Genomic DNA, 16560 nt, shown 5'->3' with positions numbered 1-16560 from the left:
AGTACCATTAAGGAAATTGAGTTAGGGTTCATTAGTTAAGGACAAGTTTTGCTTTTTTAAGTCAACTATATCCAATTGAATAGGAAAAATAGACTTTTTAAATTGATATAATTTACTTTGTGTAGTTTCTACTTATGAGATTGTTAAGCATTATTCTTTTTAGGAATATAATTTTATCCTCACTTATTTATTGGCACACATTTTTAAGAAGTAATATTGTAGAAAATTTGTATATTAGGGAAAATGTATTAAGAAGTTAATAAAATTGAATTAAGGAGTCATACAACAATTTGAGATAATCACTATTAAAATTTACAGATTTTATGTTTTTCTGACTTTTTTTTAGCTCTTTCTATAGTTTTAACCTCAGAATCATATTTGTATAAAGTTTATAAATGGTCTATTTACCATATTTTATTTTATTTTGGTATTAAATTTATTTGAGAAACATATCTAATGATAACTAATGTATTTCACATAAGGATACATTCTTATAAAACACCCCTTCATTTTAAATAGTTTGTTATAAATTATTTTTATTATTATTCCTATGCTTGATGAATATCTGTGTACTTCTTTATTTCCTTAGAATTAAAATACCTCAAAGTTAATGGATCAATGGGGAGTAACTTTTTAAACTATTCTAACGATATGGCAAACTTTAATTAAGGGATATAATATGTTTTACTAAAAAATTCCTCAATCACTGTCTTATAAAACATTATAAAAGAAGTCACTTGAAGTGTATGAAATAACATCTAGATAAATATCATTTAATTTTGAGGTGTTTTTACAAATTTATTTCCCCATGAACAATTAAAACAAAACTAGTATTACAAACTGGACATTTTTTTTTTTTTCACATGGGCAGGACCCGGAATCCAACCTGGGTCGCTGGCAGGGCAGGCGAGAACTCTGCCTGCTGAGACACTGTGGTCCGCCGTGGACCTCTCTTTAATAGATGGGGAAGAAAATCTTACAATGCAAGTTTTCAATGAACTTTAGAAATTGGCGCAATTAATTCCTTTAAAGAAGAATTAGTGCACTGGCTATACCCTTAAATGTTCACAAAATCAAAAGAAGAATATTTTAATTGCTTAGCATAGAGAGGGCCCAAGAAGGCATGAGCAAATGCATTTGCTGAGACTGAACTGGGGACTTGTCGATATTTTCCAGCATGTTCCTTATGGACATACTAAGCCAAAAAAAAATCTATGTTTTACATAGGTTTTACAAAGGTTTACAAAGGAAATTTTCCTGAGAAACAAAGGTAAGCAAAAAAAGTTACTACGTATGTTTTTTTGGAGATAGAAATACAAACAAGGACGATCTTTGCTGACTACAGGTTTCTGAAGCAGTGTAGATGTTAATAAGGCATTCTAAAATTGAAGCAGTAACAACATAAGCAAGACAAAGAGGATCAAGTACTTGCATTTAACCAAACAGTGGATTTAGGGGCAGGGTATATTTCCAATGATTTATCTGAAAGGTTTTGTTTATTTTGGGATGGAAATTGATTTCTTTTCTTCCAGTAGATGAGAGAGGTCATTAATAGAAATCACTTTCCTTCCACTATATAAATACCGAGGCACATTTTTATGACTTTATTAATATGGGCAGACCACAACTGAATTGTTATAAACATTTGTTTGTAAATTAGTGGCATAAAAATTGAGGCATTTGCAATAAAAACTATATTACAAATGGTAGGTAGTTTTTTATTTTTATTTTTGTTTTTGGCTAGATATCAGGCAGTAATGCACAAGAACACTTTTTATTGCCGTTATAATATTACATTATTGCTCCTGGAAAATATGGAGGGGGATAGAGCAAATTCCTCAAAGAAACTAGTACTTTTAAAATGCCAGCTCTTCAAAGAGAAGACAAGTCTCTAAGTCAATGTTTTTCCAACTGTGGTTCACAACTTATTTTTAAGTCAGGAAATCATTTTAATTGGTCACGGCAACTATTTCTTAAAGGAAAAGAAGTGCTAACATCATGAGTGCACCCTAGTGCAACAAAATTATTGAGTGCATACCATCAGGAGGTACTGGTTGTGACATAAAAGATTTTCTTACTGCGTTTTGATCAAAATCACTCGAAAGTGACTGTTCTAAGTCAACTCTTCCATGGAATTCCCAATTTGAAGATTAAAAAACTGAAAACAATTGTTCCCACAGAGAACAGATGCTTTCCACTCAACCCTTTTATAGCACGTTCCCCCATGCCTACCATTATCCATTATCCCTACGTACATATCAGTGACTACACGTTCTAATGAAAACCGATTTAGTGGAATGCTTTATAAAAGCTGATGATGCAACTTGGAAAATATTTTCACAGAGAGATAACCCACTGGGAAAATTCAAATTTACTCATTTTGAATTTTAGAATTTCACCCTTAAAGAATATGGAAATTCTTGTAAATGAAAACCGACTCAGAGGAAAGACACAAGAACAGGATGTATGATATACTGATTATTCTCTTACAAGATTTATACTGAGTCCAAGATGGAACGAAAACCTTTTTGAATTGAGTTACCTTCACCCTGGACTACAAAACTTATTAAATAAAAATAAAACCAAAATACGAGTACATACTAACGGTGTCTGAGTCACTGTATTGGCCTTTCAATGCCCTATATTAGAAGAATTCTCTTAATTTTCTGTATTTTCTGAATTTTTGCAATAGAATTAATTTAAAAAGAAGAAAAAAGGAATATGTATTTTTGAAAGCTCAAGGTGTTGATAAGAATAGGGTAAGCATATCATGGAGATATTTCCCTTCATTAAGGTGAATATTAGTGCCTCAGTTTAACTGTTTTTCTAAATTAATTATTTTCTCAGTGTTGTTACTTACTCTAAATTATTCCTATATTTAATTGAATTTGGTAAAACATGTTAAATTACAGATGAACCTGTCTTCTACGGACTGAATAGGTATTATGTAGGATGAATGAATGAGTACCAGATATCATTTTCTTAATGAGTGCCTATCTATTTACTTCCTAATTTTTCTCAAACGTGAGCATTGATAACTGATGAGAACTTAGTTTCTGCTGTGTATAGGGAAAAAAGAAACATTTGAAAAAAAAAGGTTATTTTCACTGTAATCTATAATCATGAGACTAGAGAAATGTTTAGATTTTGTATCAATTTCCCTTAATTTGTACAGATTCTTGGCTGAGGAAGCAAATTTTTTGAAAGTCTACTTTTATCATCTTTAAGCAAATCTATTACGGTAAATCAATTGTCACAGTTTTTACTTTCCTTCCTTCTTCCCTCTCCTCCTCCTTTCATTTATTCTTCCATCCTTTCTTTCATTCTTTCAATAACCACTGTATAAATTACATGAGTATATCTTAGATTCTTAAATTAGATCTAATCAAAATGAATACGTCTATTGATAACCTTACAAATACATATTTTTCCTATCATATGGAAAACGAGCGAGTTGGGTTTTCTTAGAGAATGCAAGGAGAGGACTTTGTAGCTAAACTCCTTTGTGGTTAGTCAATCAGAAGGAATCATTAATCATAACATAAGCTAGTGGAGAAGTTTTCAACTATAGTAAATATTTGTATGTACATGTCTTATCTGCTATTCTGGTCTCTCCAGATATTTTCTATGTACTCTAAATTTTCGTACATGAACTCATATCAGAGAATGGTGATAAAATATGGTTTATCAATCATTTTGACTCTGAACATTCAGGGAAGAAAGAAAGCTAACAAAGAAAAAACAGAAAGTAAACATCTATGGATATCACAGTAAATTTTGATTATAGTAATTCAGATATACCTCTACCATAACATTCCCTATGCCTTCCATGAATTCTTATCAATAGTGGCCCATACAGCCAGGTCATACAGACAAACAAAGCCTATTTTATGAAAAAAAAAAAATATATATATATATATATATTTCCTTTATCACGAGATATTCTCTTAGAGAATACCCTAAGTATCTCTAATAGTAAGATAATAAGATAAGTAATAAGATAAGTATTATCTCTGCTCTATATGCTAGAGATAAAAATGGAATAAGACAGAGCTTCTGTAGCATACATATGCATTTGGTGTCATGAGTGAACAAAAGATTTAGAAATACAGCCAGAGGTCATAAAGTTGAGCTCTCTATCATGTACTGCTTCACTATTTGATAAATCTGTACTAGGTCCACAGTAAATGGTCTGTTTGCTCACTGCTTCTGATTTATAAGCAGTTCTTCACTAAATAAAGATGACTATCGCAGGGGACATCTAGAGAAATTTGCTGAAAGATCTTAGTATTTATTTATCTCCTATTGTGTCTATCATTTCTTTTTGTTTATAGTATTTCACTTTGCAATATCAACTTTCTGCATATCATATGGATAGAAGAACATTTCAAGACTGCATAGTCTGTTCAAATAACAATATTATGTAAACCTGGGATTATTCAACCAGTGGGATACCAAGTTTAAACATTACTTTATGTAGCTAAAGTCTTCCCTGAGTTTATATATGGTAATCTATCCTTCCTTTTTGTTTTCAACTCTTGCTTTTCATGACAATCCATATAAATTGAATAAGATAATTTTGAAGTTTTGATTCAGACAGTTGACTTTCCCTATAGGTCATAATTAAATTAACATAGTATTGTTGCTAATAAAATATATTACAATCCTCATGAAATCAATAGATACCAGACTGTTATATTATTAAAATGAACACTTTGTTTTTAAATTTAAAATACTCATAAAATATCAATATTTCTATTAAATACAAATTAGCTTTCATAAGGAATAGAAAATTTGGCACTCTAGGAGAAACCCAACTTTACTCTTCACCAACCCTTCACTCTCTCAGCAATTTTCCAAGTTTAGTTCATTCAGTCAGCACACAGTGCAACGATGCAAGTATTTCATAAACCTAAATTAATACCTAATCATGAAAATGAAATCCAAACAAAGCAACACAAAACAAAACTCAACTTTTATCTTCGGAAATCAAATCACAGTATCAGGATTGAATGTCAAATAGATTGCACTGACCTGAGGAAATATCTATTTGGCTCATCTTGGTCTGGGTGACGTTGATACGGACACCAACTTTGCTTTCAGTGAGGTCAATCTCAACATTGCCCAAATTATCTGCAAAGTGACTGAAGAGCAGAAGACCACTGGGGTTCCAAGTTCTGAACTGGAACCTGACTGAAAACAGGTCCTGATTAAGCCGTCCGGGCACCTCCAAGTAACTTGTAGCATTGAAAAACACAGGCACCGTGTAAGGTTCAACACAAGAGAAACTCAAATTTCCCTAAAAAATAAAAACAAAAACCGGACATGCATGAGGCTAAATCAAAATGAAGTATGCATGCATTATAAGGCAGTAGACAAAGCTGCAGTACTACACTTGTCAAAGAAGAGCTTGAGCTTCTGCAAATTCTCACACACAGCAGTGTGGCATGGATTTGGTGATTGGATACATGGGCGTGAATCTACTTTGAGCGTAATACCTCACATTGTGCAGCCATTGGGCATCATGCTGAGGGGTGTGAGAAGCACTATCCACATGGAATAAACGGAATAACAGCCTGACATGATGGTCAGACCACAAGATGTGATATGCGTTGGAGACTTGAATATGGACCATTACCATCCTCCCCATTACTGATGATGTTGGCAGATAGTTGGACGGGGACAGAGATGCTTCTGCCCTCTTTTGGATGACCTATGTTAAATGCTTATTAATTCATTACTTACACTTATCTCAGTGGAAACTGTGGTGTTTGCCTTGCTATTTATAAAGCTGATATTTTGGGGTAAACCTGCTTGGGTTTTATCCCCATACCTAATAGAATGAATTCATATTAACTATTCAGCACCAGCATAATTGTGATTATTTCAGGTCAACTTGGATAACAAATCAACTTGTTATCCTATTCAAGATTTCATTTAAGTGCCCATGAAATTAACTTACGTAATAAGGCACTAATGCTTGTCAAAGTACTGGAATGACTGTACAAAATGAAATGAAAACAGGCATTGTAGTAATGGTTTCTACCTACCCCCTAACACTCCTTCCCTTTTAGTATAAACAAGGTAATTTGTTTTACTATTCAGATACACTGAAATTTATACCAAAGTACTTCCTTTTTAAAGATCTGAAAAGCTATGTCTGCTTCCAACCTCTTTGATCCTACATCATATATATACTTTTTTGCATGGGCAGGCACCAGGAGTCAAACCCGGGTCTCTGGCATCGGGAGGGCAAGAATTCTGCCACTAAGCCAACATTGCCCTGCCTCACCTACATCAGATTTTGAGGGATATAATTTGATGATATTTTCATCTGGTCCTTCAGTATATATACATATTTTTACAACACCTCACATACATACTCAGATGCAGAGTTCTTGCATTTCAGTGAAGGTTGAAGCTAAGACAAGTTGTATTTCTGAATTTATATTTAAATTGCATTTGCTCTGTACCTTCACAGGCAATTATTTTTAAATGCTTGCTTTTCCTCATGAAAAGAACTGCCTATGCATAATAACAGAGATGTTATAGCTGACCACATACCTGTGTTGTGGAGATTGTCTCCTTGCAAAATTAAAGAGCCTCCCGGAGTGAGGACACTTACTAGGGAGTCATGTATAATGTATAATAAGGAATAGGCTTTGTGTGTGTGTAGTGGGGTGGGGTGGGGGAGGGCTCATGTGTAATGAGTCAATTTCACTTAAATGTCATCACCTGACATCCTTGAAAGCAAAATTTGTATACATGTGTAAATACTTGCCCTTGTAGGCGTGCCTGCAAAAATATTGTAACATATCTCTCTCCTGTCTAAATGTTTTATTATGTATTTATATTGTGATTCAAAAGTGCATTCTGTTTGCTTATGCAATTATCTGTTAAAATGGTATATAATTATAGAAAATTCATGCGTTAGTAAATATCTTTGTTACTCAAGTCTGATCTAGCATTTGTAAACACAATTCATTTTACATTTAAAGCTGATTTTGCAAATTTTTAGTGCAATTTTCTGTAGACTGGGTACTTAATGGCAACAACTCAGGATCAACTGGGAGGTTTAGGCAGAAATAACATTTTGCCTCCTCTTAAAGTTGCAAATAATGGAAATCATGTTCTGATTATTCAGATTCTGTACTTTTCTATTGAACAGCAATTCAGAGAAAACAAAAAGACTCTGCTACCACTTTATCCAAAGCATAAAACAGAGCATCTATTACTGCTCTTTACAAGAATCTCCATAATATGGAAAAAGGTCATGACCTTAGGAGTCATATATGGTGAAACCACAATCTATGTTTGCCTCTCATAATTGGTAATCTGGGGCAAACTACTTTTCTTGATTAAATCACTGCTTTCTCATCCACAAAACGTTTATGCTAACATCTTCCCTGTTCTAAGGAAATGTCTGAAACATGGCTAGCACAGTGCCTGTTGTCTATAAATGGTAGCTATTACTGTTTTTCTCTGTATTCAATACATTTTATGAGAAAGTGTCATCAAAATGAAAATTTGCAATTATCAACATTAATTTTGTAAAGGATAAAAATATTTATTAAAGAATAGCTTGGGGTTAAATTATTATATTTTCTGATATCCAAAAGTTCTATTTATTCATTAAGGGATTTTCTTTTGTCCAATCATTTCAAGAAAACCCTACGCTCAAATTTGGGGCAACATGTCCTTCAGCACAGTGCAAACAATCATGATATTATTTTATACCCAGGGCTCTGGAATGTATGGTTCTCTGGAATCTTAGGCTCATCCAAACAACACATCTGGGTTGAAGCAGTTTCCAGTCTTGAGCAACCATAGGACACACCCATATTGAATGTTCAAATAAATATATTTTAGAGACCCTAAGCAAGGTCATAGGAAAGCAGGCATACTAGGATCCTCTTTGATTTTTTGAAATCTAGTGGAACCTAGAACCAATCACTTTGGAGCCAGAAGAAAGCCATTATGAGTTTCTATTTCACAGCTTTCATTATCCAATGGTAATCAACACTTTTTCTAATTGCATAATATTCAGTATGTTGAGAAGTTTCTCAAAAGTATACTTATTTACATATTTGAACAAATTATCTTTGTAATCATGAAAACGAATATAGTAAACTTTCTTTCTTAAAACTTTTAAATATTAAATTAAGCCAAAAGTAAATGTACAGTCAGATAGTGAGGCATTTGAAAACATGATAGCATCAATTTAAAGGCTGCTGAACTGATGGAATAGAGCACATGCTGAATTATGCCAATTCTCTGACGATGGGGAACCCCGAGACGCTGGGTCTATCATTCTGTCTCCCACCTGAATAAAACCTACTCTCTATTTCAGGCTAATTTAGCTCAAATACCATTATCTAGTCCCAGAGCATATGAAGTATCTGTGTATTTTTTGATAACCTTAGAGTTTGTTTTACACTGTTGAGTCCAAAACAAACATGATAGAAAATGCTATAAATTTGCTTTCTTTCAGTTCCCATTTCAAAAAAAACATTATTTGATTTGCTATGATCCAATGTTTTGCAGGTGAAATTTCTTACCACATTTGAGGGCTCTAATTTCTTCCTTCTGGCAAGATCAGTAATGTTGATGCCATTGTAGTTAATGCTTTCCATACAGCCTTTGAAATTCTTTCTACTGCTGGAACTCGGTTTGCCAGAGAAAGGTATGCCTCCAAAGGTTATCTTTGGGGGGAAAAAAAAGCATTTATACTGGATTTGATTTTTAAGAAATAACAACAGTGACATGAAATCAGATCTTCTGATAAGCTAGAAAAAACTGTGACTACAAATGAGGCCAAGTATTTTTACCTTAGTCAAAATATACACAGTCCAATATTCTGTACCCCATCTCTGTTGAACATTGAACTATGTCATTATTGAGGTGTATAATGGGATCATTAATTCTGGTAATTAGACTGTAAATTGAACAAGAATTTAGCAATGATCTCTTGTATTTTTGCTACCTAAAGGCATTTTTTGAAATTTTCCTGAGAATGTTTTGAAGGATTTTATCCGGTAAACGTCTCTTACTAAGTGATAAAAAAAAAGTAGATTGCATTTTTATCTTTCAAAAACATAACTATCAATAGATATCTCTATGAATAATACAATAGCCAGCATTAATATAATAAATTGATATAAGTGGAGCCCAAAGCAAGGGATATAGAGGCAGCTTGTATAGGCTTATTGGAGTCTAATGACCATTAGAGTCAAAAGTTCTTTAGGCTTGTTTTTAGTATGGAAAATAGTTCAAAAGCCTTATTAGTACATTGATAAGGGACCTCTTAGGACTTGGGGGCCAGATGTTGAGGTGCACAGATTTGTAGATAATACAGGTGCTCCAAATCCTAAGGAATGAGCTCAGTGCTCCTTCCTGTGTTCCTCTGGCTACTTTTGCCTTTAGAGAGTATGTACTTTTCTACAAATCTTTGCTCAGATTGCAGTATTGTAGCATCAAATTCACAAAATACACAATTACACTTAATATTTGTCTTGCAAATAGTGAATCAGTAATAAATGCATTAACTACTAATAGTTATAATATCACAGTTTAGATTCTTGAAGTTATATCTGTTTTAAATAGTGTTACCATTATCAATTTTTCTTACACATTTTTATAAAGGTAGCAATAGTTAAGAAATGCTTAAATGTCAGGACTTCAAATTTAAACATAAGCGAAGACCTTTGTGTTCTAAGAGGCTCATGAGAAAATCATGTTCTATTAAATCATCGCATTTTAAATGCAGAATTAGGTTTATGAAAAAAATAATGATGGTTTAAGAGACAATGTGAAAAAATAAAGTACCTTGCTTAAATAAAATTAAGCATAATTTATAATGGTTAGCCAAATATACGTTTACTGCAGAGTTCATATATAGGAAATAAAGGGGAAAATAAGAAAAAAATGATAAAGATATTAAGAAGAATTAGGAAAATGCAAAAGGAGAAATATAGAGTTAAATAAAATAGTAGACTTACTGGAAAATTATTTTAAAGTTGCTCCAAACTAAAGTTATTAAGTACTATATATGTACCTGATGTCAAAGGTAAGAATTATTGAGAATGTAATGGAGGGTTACATTACCTGTTCATAACTGATTTTATCAATTTCTTTCCCAACTCTCCAATTGAAAGTGATGAAACAGTCTACTATTTAATGGCATGCAGCACCACATTACGAATAATAATTACTAAATACTAGTTTTAAATTATGGCTTTGTTCCTTCTCTGTGTGCATAGCTTTTTTAAATTTGGGACTTTCATTTCCCTTTCGGCAATGATTCAAGCTTCCCCTAGGGCTTCTCTGCTTTCAGGAACCCTAAGCACAAGTCCTGCCACCTCAACTAAAGTTCCCTGGGGAAGCATCACAGACTCATGTTAACAGATTCCTAATAACTAATATCAGGATTAATTCCTAATAAGTGATGCAGATTCTAAACCCAATTCCTAATATAACTAATTATATGACATTAGGAAGCCACTTAGTATTTCTGGCAGTCACTTGCTGTTTCTGGTTATGTCTTCTTATTGGTAAAAATGAAGTGATTGGAGCACAAGATATTTTCTGATATCTGACTATTCTGATAATGAACAATTAGTTGTTAAAATTAACAATCAGATATTCTAGCGGCTCCTACAATTCACTTACTAATGATATTGGCATTCAATAACCCTGCCACTAAAGAAATAACTGCATTAAGCATTTGTTGGCTATTAAGAGGTTACAGAATGTGGCAAAACTACTTGACATTTCATTGTATAATTTCTCCCCATCTTGTTTTGGGGAGAGAAATGTTTTTTAACCGGGTACATCCCCAGTCAAAATTTATCTTCCCAACCTGCTTGGATCTAGTTTTAGTCTCATTAGGTGTAAGTGGAAGGGTTGTGCTTGAGTCTAAGCACTGTAATTAAAGGAAGAGGCACAATCTTTTTTTACTCTTTCTTCCTTTTTGCTGAATGGTACTGGACAGCCATGTCAGAACAATTTGCAACAGGGATGGAGCTGCAGCCGGATAAAAGTGGGCTGGGGCCTTGGTGACCATGGACATGCCATTTGAGCCCAAATGGGCTCCAGACTCCTTTTTTATGGAAGAGAATAAACATGCATCTCACAGAGCCACTATTATATTTGTTTTCTTATATGCAGCCAAATCAATCTTAACTGATATATAGGGAAATCTGCATTTGTTACTTTCTGTGGTTTCCTTGCATGACCCTCTGAGAAACGTATCATTACATTCATTTTATAGAAGAATAATATGATGTGTCCACTGTTAGACAGTCAGTGAGAGACAGAAAGGGTTTCAAACCAGTATCTCTGCTCCTGTTGGAGCCTGCGTAATTGAGTCACTCTAAAAACCTAGCCAGTTGGTGGTTCTTAACTGGGTGAGGAGGAGTTGTTCCTCAACCCCCCAAGCAGAGCTGTACTGCAAAAGATAATAGCATAACATTCAAATTAAGTGTAACTTGGAGTTTAGCTGATGAACAGAGAGAAGTCAGACTGAATGCCAGTCTGCTGTCCTGCTCTTTTGGCTCCATTAGCTGAGAAGGAAAAAATGAAGCGATGTGTATTTGCATATCACTGTACCCTTCTTAAGTCACCATGCAGCGAGCAGCTTGACTTCAAATGGAAAAGGGATCACTGTATGGTTTAAAAAGGCTAAAATGAACTCTTAAGCCATCTCATGCACACCCAAAAATGCCCCTATTGAGATACTTCAAAGGAGCAACTTTTATTCTAATGTTTCTTTCATGAAGCACAGGTCTTGGAACTGCGTTAGGTGTTATTTCATTTACCCCAGCAGTAGTGCGCTGGAGGCCATTTATGAGAATGAGTGTTAAACAGAGCCATTATTAAAATTTAAATTATATGTGTTTAATTAAATAAATTACATTAAAAATGCTCATACCTCATCTCTTTCAATTGCTTTATTATTATGTGCGCTCTTGAGGTTATTTACATTTATAGCATCTATATGATGAAAATACTGTCAATGATGTGCTAGTGAACATCTCTTCTCAACTCCCTGCTCAATACTATCATACTGGGACAATGAAATCAACCCTGGTAAGGAATTTATACCACAGAAATCTATTAATGCTATGAATTAGGGCATTCCTCCACCTTCTTCGCCTGAGAGAACTGACTGTTAAGCATTTACCCTTCAGCCTCAGTGTATCTGGCCATAGACCTCTCTGGAGGAAATGAACCAGCAAATTCTTAGAGAAGCAGGACACAGCATCTTCATGTTTTGTGAAGAAAAGACAAACAGGATTCTGATCCATTAGACCACAGCCCTTAAATTCTTCAATATGAACTTTATATTAGTATTGCTTTAGATTTGAAATTGCTTTTGATGTAGGTATGGGTATAATTACTGTATGGATGGATGAGTGTGGTAACTTGAAGCTTTATGTACTCCCAGAAAAAAGTTTTTAAATTGAATACATTTCTGTAGGTTTAAACCCATTGTAAGTAGGATCTTTTGAGGAGGCTATAAGTCTCACCCACATCATTCAGGATGAGACTTAATCCTATTAATGGAGTCCTTTATAGATGGAATGGATGTAGAGAAAGAGAGATAAAGATAAAGCCATGGAAGTAAGAAGCTGAAATCAACAAAATACAGAAAAGAAGGGAAAACCAGCAGATGCTGCCACGTGGCAGCGAAGCCAAGGATTGCCAGTAGCTGGTGCTTGGGAAGAAAGCATGGCTTTGATGAAACCTTGGGACATTTTCCCAGATTCTAATTGTAAAGGAATAAATTCCCGTTGTTTAAACCTGATGGTTTCAGTTTGCTAAAGCTGCCAGAATACAACATTCCAGAAATGGACTGGCTTTTAACAATGGGGACTTATTAGCTTAAAAGCTACAATTTAAGGACATGAAAATGTCCAAGTTTCGGCATCAGCAGGAGGATACCTTTCCTGAAGAAAGACTGCTGGCATCCTGGGTTCCTCTATCAGATAATAAGGAACATGGCTGGTGTCCTTTGCTCCCAGGTTTTATCGCTTTCAGCTTCTGGGTCCAGTGGTCTCCCCTTTGAGTTTTTGTGGGTCCTCCCTTAGATTCTCCAAGCTTTTCTCTCTAAGCTCTCTTGGATTTTCTGTCCTTTATCCTCTCATAAAGGACTACCATACAAAGGATTAAGACCTGATTTGAATGAGGTGGTCACATCTCAATTGAATTAACCTAACCAAAAGGTCCCACCCATAATAGGTGTGTATCCACAGGAACGGATTAAAAGAACATGGCCTTTTCTGGTATACATAACAGCTTCAAACCAGCATACTGACCCATTCATGGTATTTGATTTAAGCAACCTAGGAAACTAAAACAGTTTTTGATACCAGAAGAGTGAAGTGCTACTATTGCAAATACCAAAAATGTGGACCCAGCTTTGGAATTAGGTAATGAGTTGGAAGAATTGTGCAGTGCTTGGTAGAAAATGCCAAATTGCTTTGAAGAGACTGTTGGTAGAACTATGGATTTCTAAAGCTAAAGGTACTTCTGATGAGTCCTTAGAAGAAAGTGATGAACGTATCATTGGAGACTGGAGAAAAGGTGATCCTTGTTTTAAAGTAAAAGAGAACTTGGCAAGACTGAGTTCTGATGTTGGATAGAAGACATATATGGAAAGTAATGAGCTTGGTTATTTAGCTGAGGATATTTCCACACTAAATGTGGAAAGTACAGCCTGGTTTCTCCTTGAAGCTTATAGTAAAATGTGAGAGGAAATGGATAAGCTGAGAACCGAATTCCTGGACACAAATAAAACAAAAAGTGATGGTTTGGAAAATTCTGGCCTTCTGAAAAGCAAGTACCCAGGAATTAGTACTCCATGTGAGAGTTTAATTGAATATGGATCCAGCCAGCCATTTCAATGCATGTCAGTATTGGAAATGCAATTATCCAGGAAGGATCTGTGGAAAGTTCTACTGTCTGATGGTTTGGACCCCTGCATATTTCATGCAAAACCAAGTTATAGCTTAGTTTTTTTTTTTTTTTTTTTTTTTCTTTTGCAAGATATGTATGAATGGAACCACTGCCAGCCTGAACTAAAAAGGACTGAAAAGGAACAGATTGAAGCAAAAATCACTTCCAGGCAAGAACCACAGAAGTTAAGGTTTGGACCAAAGACATCTTCTCAGGCCAAGAGAGCAAGCCCATGCATGTGGAAAGGTGAGTATTTCCTGGAGCCTGGAGAGGTCAGGTCTTCCACCCCACTGTCCAGGAGAATGCTACCACATCTGTAATCGCAGAGGTTGGAGCCTGTGTCTTGGGGATTGCTGAGAGTCTGGCCATCACATTAGTATTCTTAGAGGGTGGAGTCTTCATCCCATTGCTGGGGGTGTGCATATCAGCTGCACAAGCACGTGGAAGATTGTGCTGCCACTTCATCAGGTTCTGTAAGCAAACAATCGTTCCACAGATGACTCTTAGATTTTGAAATCTGATGAAGTATACCCTGCAGGGTTTCAGATTGTTTGAGACCCATGGCCCCTATTGAGACCTATGGCCCCTATTTTCCTTCTCATTTCTCCCAATGGGAACAGGAATGTTGATCCCGTAATGGTCCCTCCACTATATAATGGAAGCAGATAACTTGTTCTCTAGGTTTCACAGGTCCAGAGCAGAGGGTAACTGTGCCCCAAGACAGACCATATCCAGAAGTGATTTTGATGAGTCTTTGTACTTAGTGTTGTTATTGAAATAACCTAAGGCTTTTGAGATATTTTGATGGAATAAATGTATTTTATATGTGGAAGGAACATTTCTTTTAGGATTCCAGGGTGTAGAGTGTAGCAGTACCCCAGAAAACATGTTCTTAAATCTAATCCTTTCCTGTGGAGGTAAACCCATTATAAGAAGGATCTTTTGATGAGGCAACTTCTAGTTAAGGTATGACCCACATCATTCAGGATAGGATTTAATTCTCTTATTGGAGTTCCTTATAAATGGAATGAATAAGAAGAGAGAAAGAGGGAGAGAGAGAGAGAGAGAGAGAGAGAGAGAGAGAGAGAGAGAGAGGGAGGGAGGGAGGGAGGGAGGGAGGGAGGGAGGGAGGGAGGGAGGGAGGGAGGGAGGGAGGGAGGGAGAGAGAGAGAGAGAGAGAGAGAGAGAGAGAGAGAGAGAGAGAGAGAGAGAGAGAGAGAGAGAGAGAGAGAGAGAGAGAGAGGCCATGGAAGCAAGAAGCTAAAATCAAGAAAACCCAGAAGCGAAGGAAGAGATTAGCAGTTGCTGCCACATGCCTTGTCCTGTGGCAGAGCAGCCAAAGTACCCCTAGCAGCGGTCTTCAGTAAGAAAGCATAGCCTTCATGATGATTCCTTAATTTAGGCATTATCCCAGACTCTAACCATAAGCAAATAAATTCCAACTGCTTAAGTCAAACCATTTTATGGTATCGATTTGAGTAGCCTAGGAAAGTAAAACAATGAGTCAAAGAGATTTGAATTACGTATTTGTTTTCCCAAACAAATAAGCAGAGTCCCTCTGAGTTAACATAAAGTGTTGAGGTATTAAGGTGGAACCAACCAACTTTAGTGCAGCTCATGCCAATAATTACAGTTTCAAAGAGGAGAGTAATACGTAGTGGCCCTAAAAAGAGGAATAAGTTGAGTTCATCCTTATTCTTTCTTAAGTGAATTTAAATTTCTTCCTGGTTTCTAACAAGCATTCTAAGAATTTTAGTCTACAGTTAAGGTCCCAAACATGGAATTGCATATAGATGGGCTTCAAAGTGTCCATGAAACTGCTAACCTTTTATGGAAAATATATGTACATAAATATTCATAGATTTAATCACAAATTCAGTAGGCTTTATGGCCCTAAATTTTAAATTCTATTTTTTAAACATTTGAATTATGTTTGCCCATTGCTGATATCCCAGGATTTCTAACCTCTTTTATGTACTTCAAACTTAAATAATAGAAGATGAATAATTCATTTTTAAACTTTCTCACACAATGGGGATGAGTCACACGAATCATGATATAGTAATTTAGAGAAGATAGTCCTTTCTGAGATTTTTCAATTCATTCTCTTTGAACAATCATTTTGCTTTAAAGAGATTTTTTTTTTTTTGCAGGGGGGAGTGAAACAATTATTCCCTGATAATCTTAAATTGTTTTAATATTAATTAAGTCTCTGTCAGGGTTTATATAGCACATTCTATCTTAAATTTGAATTTAGGAATGTATGCAATATATTCATATTGTAAAATATTTGGAAACTATACATATACAAAAGAACACATAGTTATAACCCTGTTTTTTTTTTTTTTTTACTAATTATTTTATGGTGAACACACTTCACATTCTGAAAAATGCACACATAGAGATAGTACACATACACACACACACACACACACACATATATATATATAAATCTGAAATTTTAAAACTAGGCATACCGTGGTGCCACAGAGAGCTCATGAAGTGCCATGGTATATTTAAAACAATTTTAAGGTAAACACAGAAATACTTGACATTTTTTTTTACTATTTGTGAAATACTAGATCAAGATGGTTCACAATTACA

At 34.9% G+C, this 16560-nt stretch overlaps 1 protein-coding gene across 1 annotated transcript in view; it reads right to left on the bottom strand.

Annotated features, from left to right (window-relative positions):
- Positions 1-16560, bottom strand: part of CNTNAP2 (contactin associated protein 2) — a 1376829-nt gene that overhangs the window by 1268682 nt on the left and 91587 nt on the right. Inside the window, exons 5-6 of the mRNA XM_077159101.1 lie at positions 8559-8702; positions 5035-5299 (exon numbers count right to left, since the gene is read on the bottom strand). Of these exons, the coding sequence (XP_077015216.1) occupies positions 5035-5299; positions 8559-8702 (409 nt within the window). The remainder of the gene's footprint in view (positions 1-5034; positions 5300-8558; positions 8703-16560) is intronic.

Source organism: Tamandua tetradactyla, chromosome 1 (genome assembly GCF_023851605.1).
Source record: "Tamandua tetradactyla isolate mTamTet1 chromosome 1, mTamTet1.pri, whole genome shotgun sequence".
NCBI lineage: Eukaryota > Metazoa > Chordata > Mammalia > Pilosa > Myrmecophagidae > Tamandua > Tamandua tetradactyla.
Note: the sequence above shows the minus strand (reverse complement) of the source record. Positions and strands in the feature narration are given on the sequence as shown.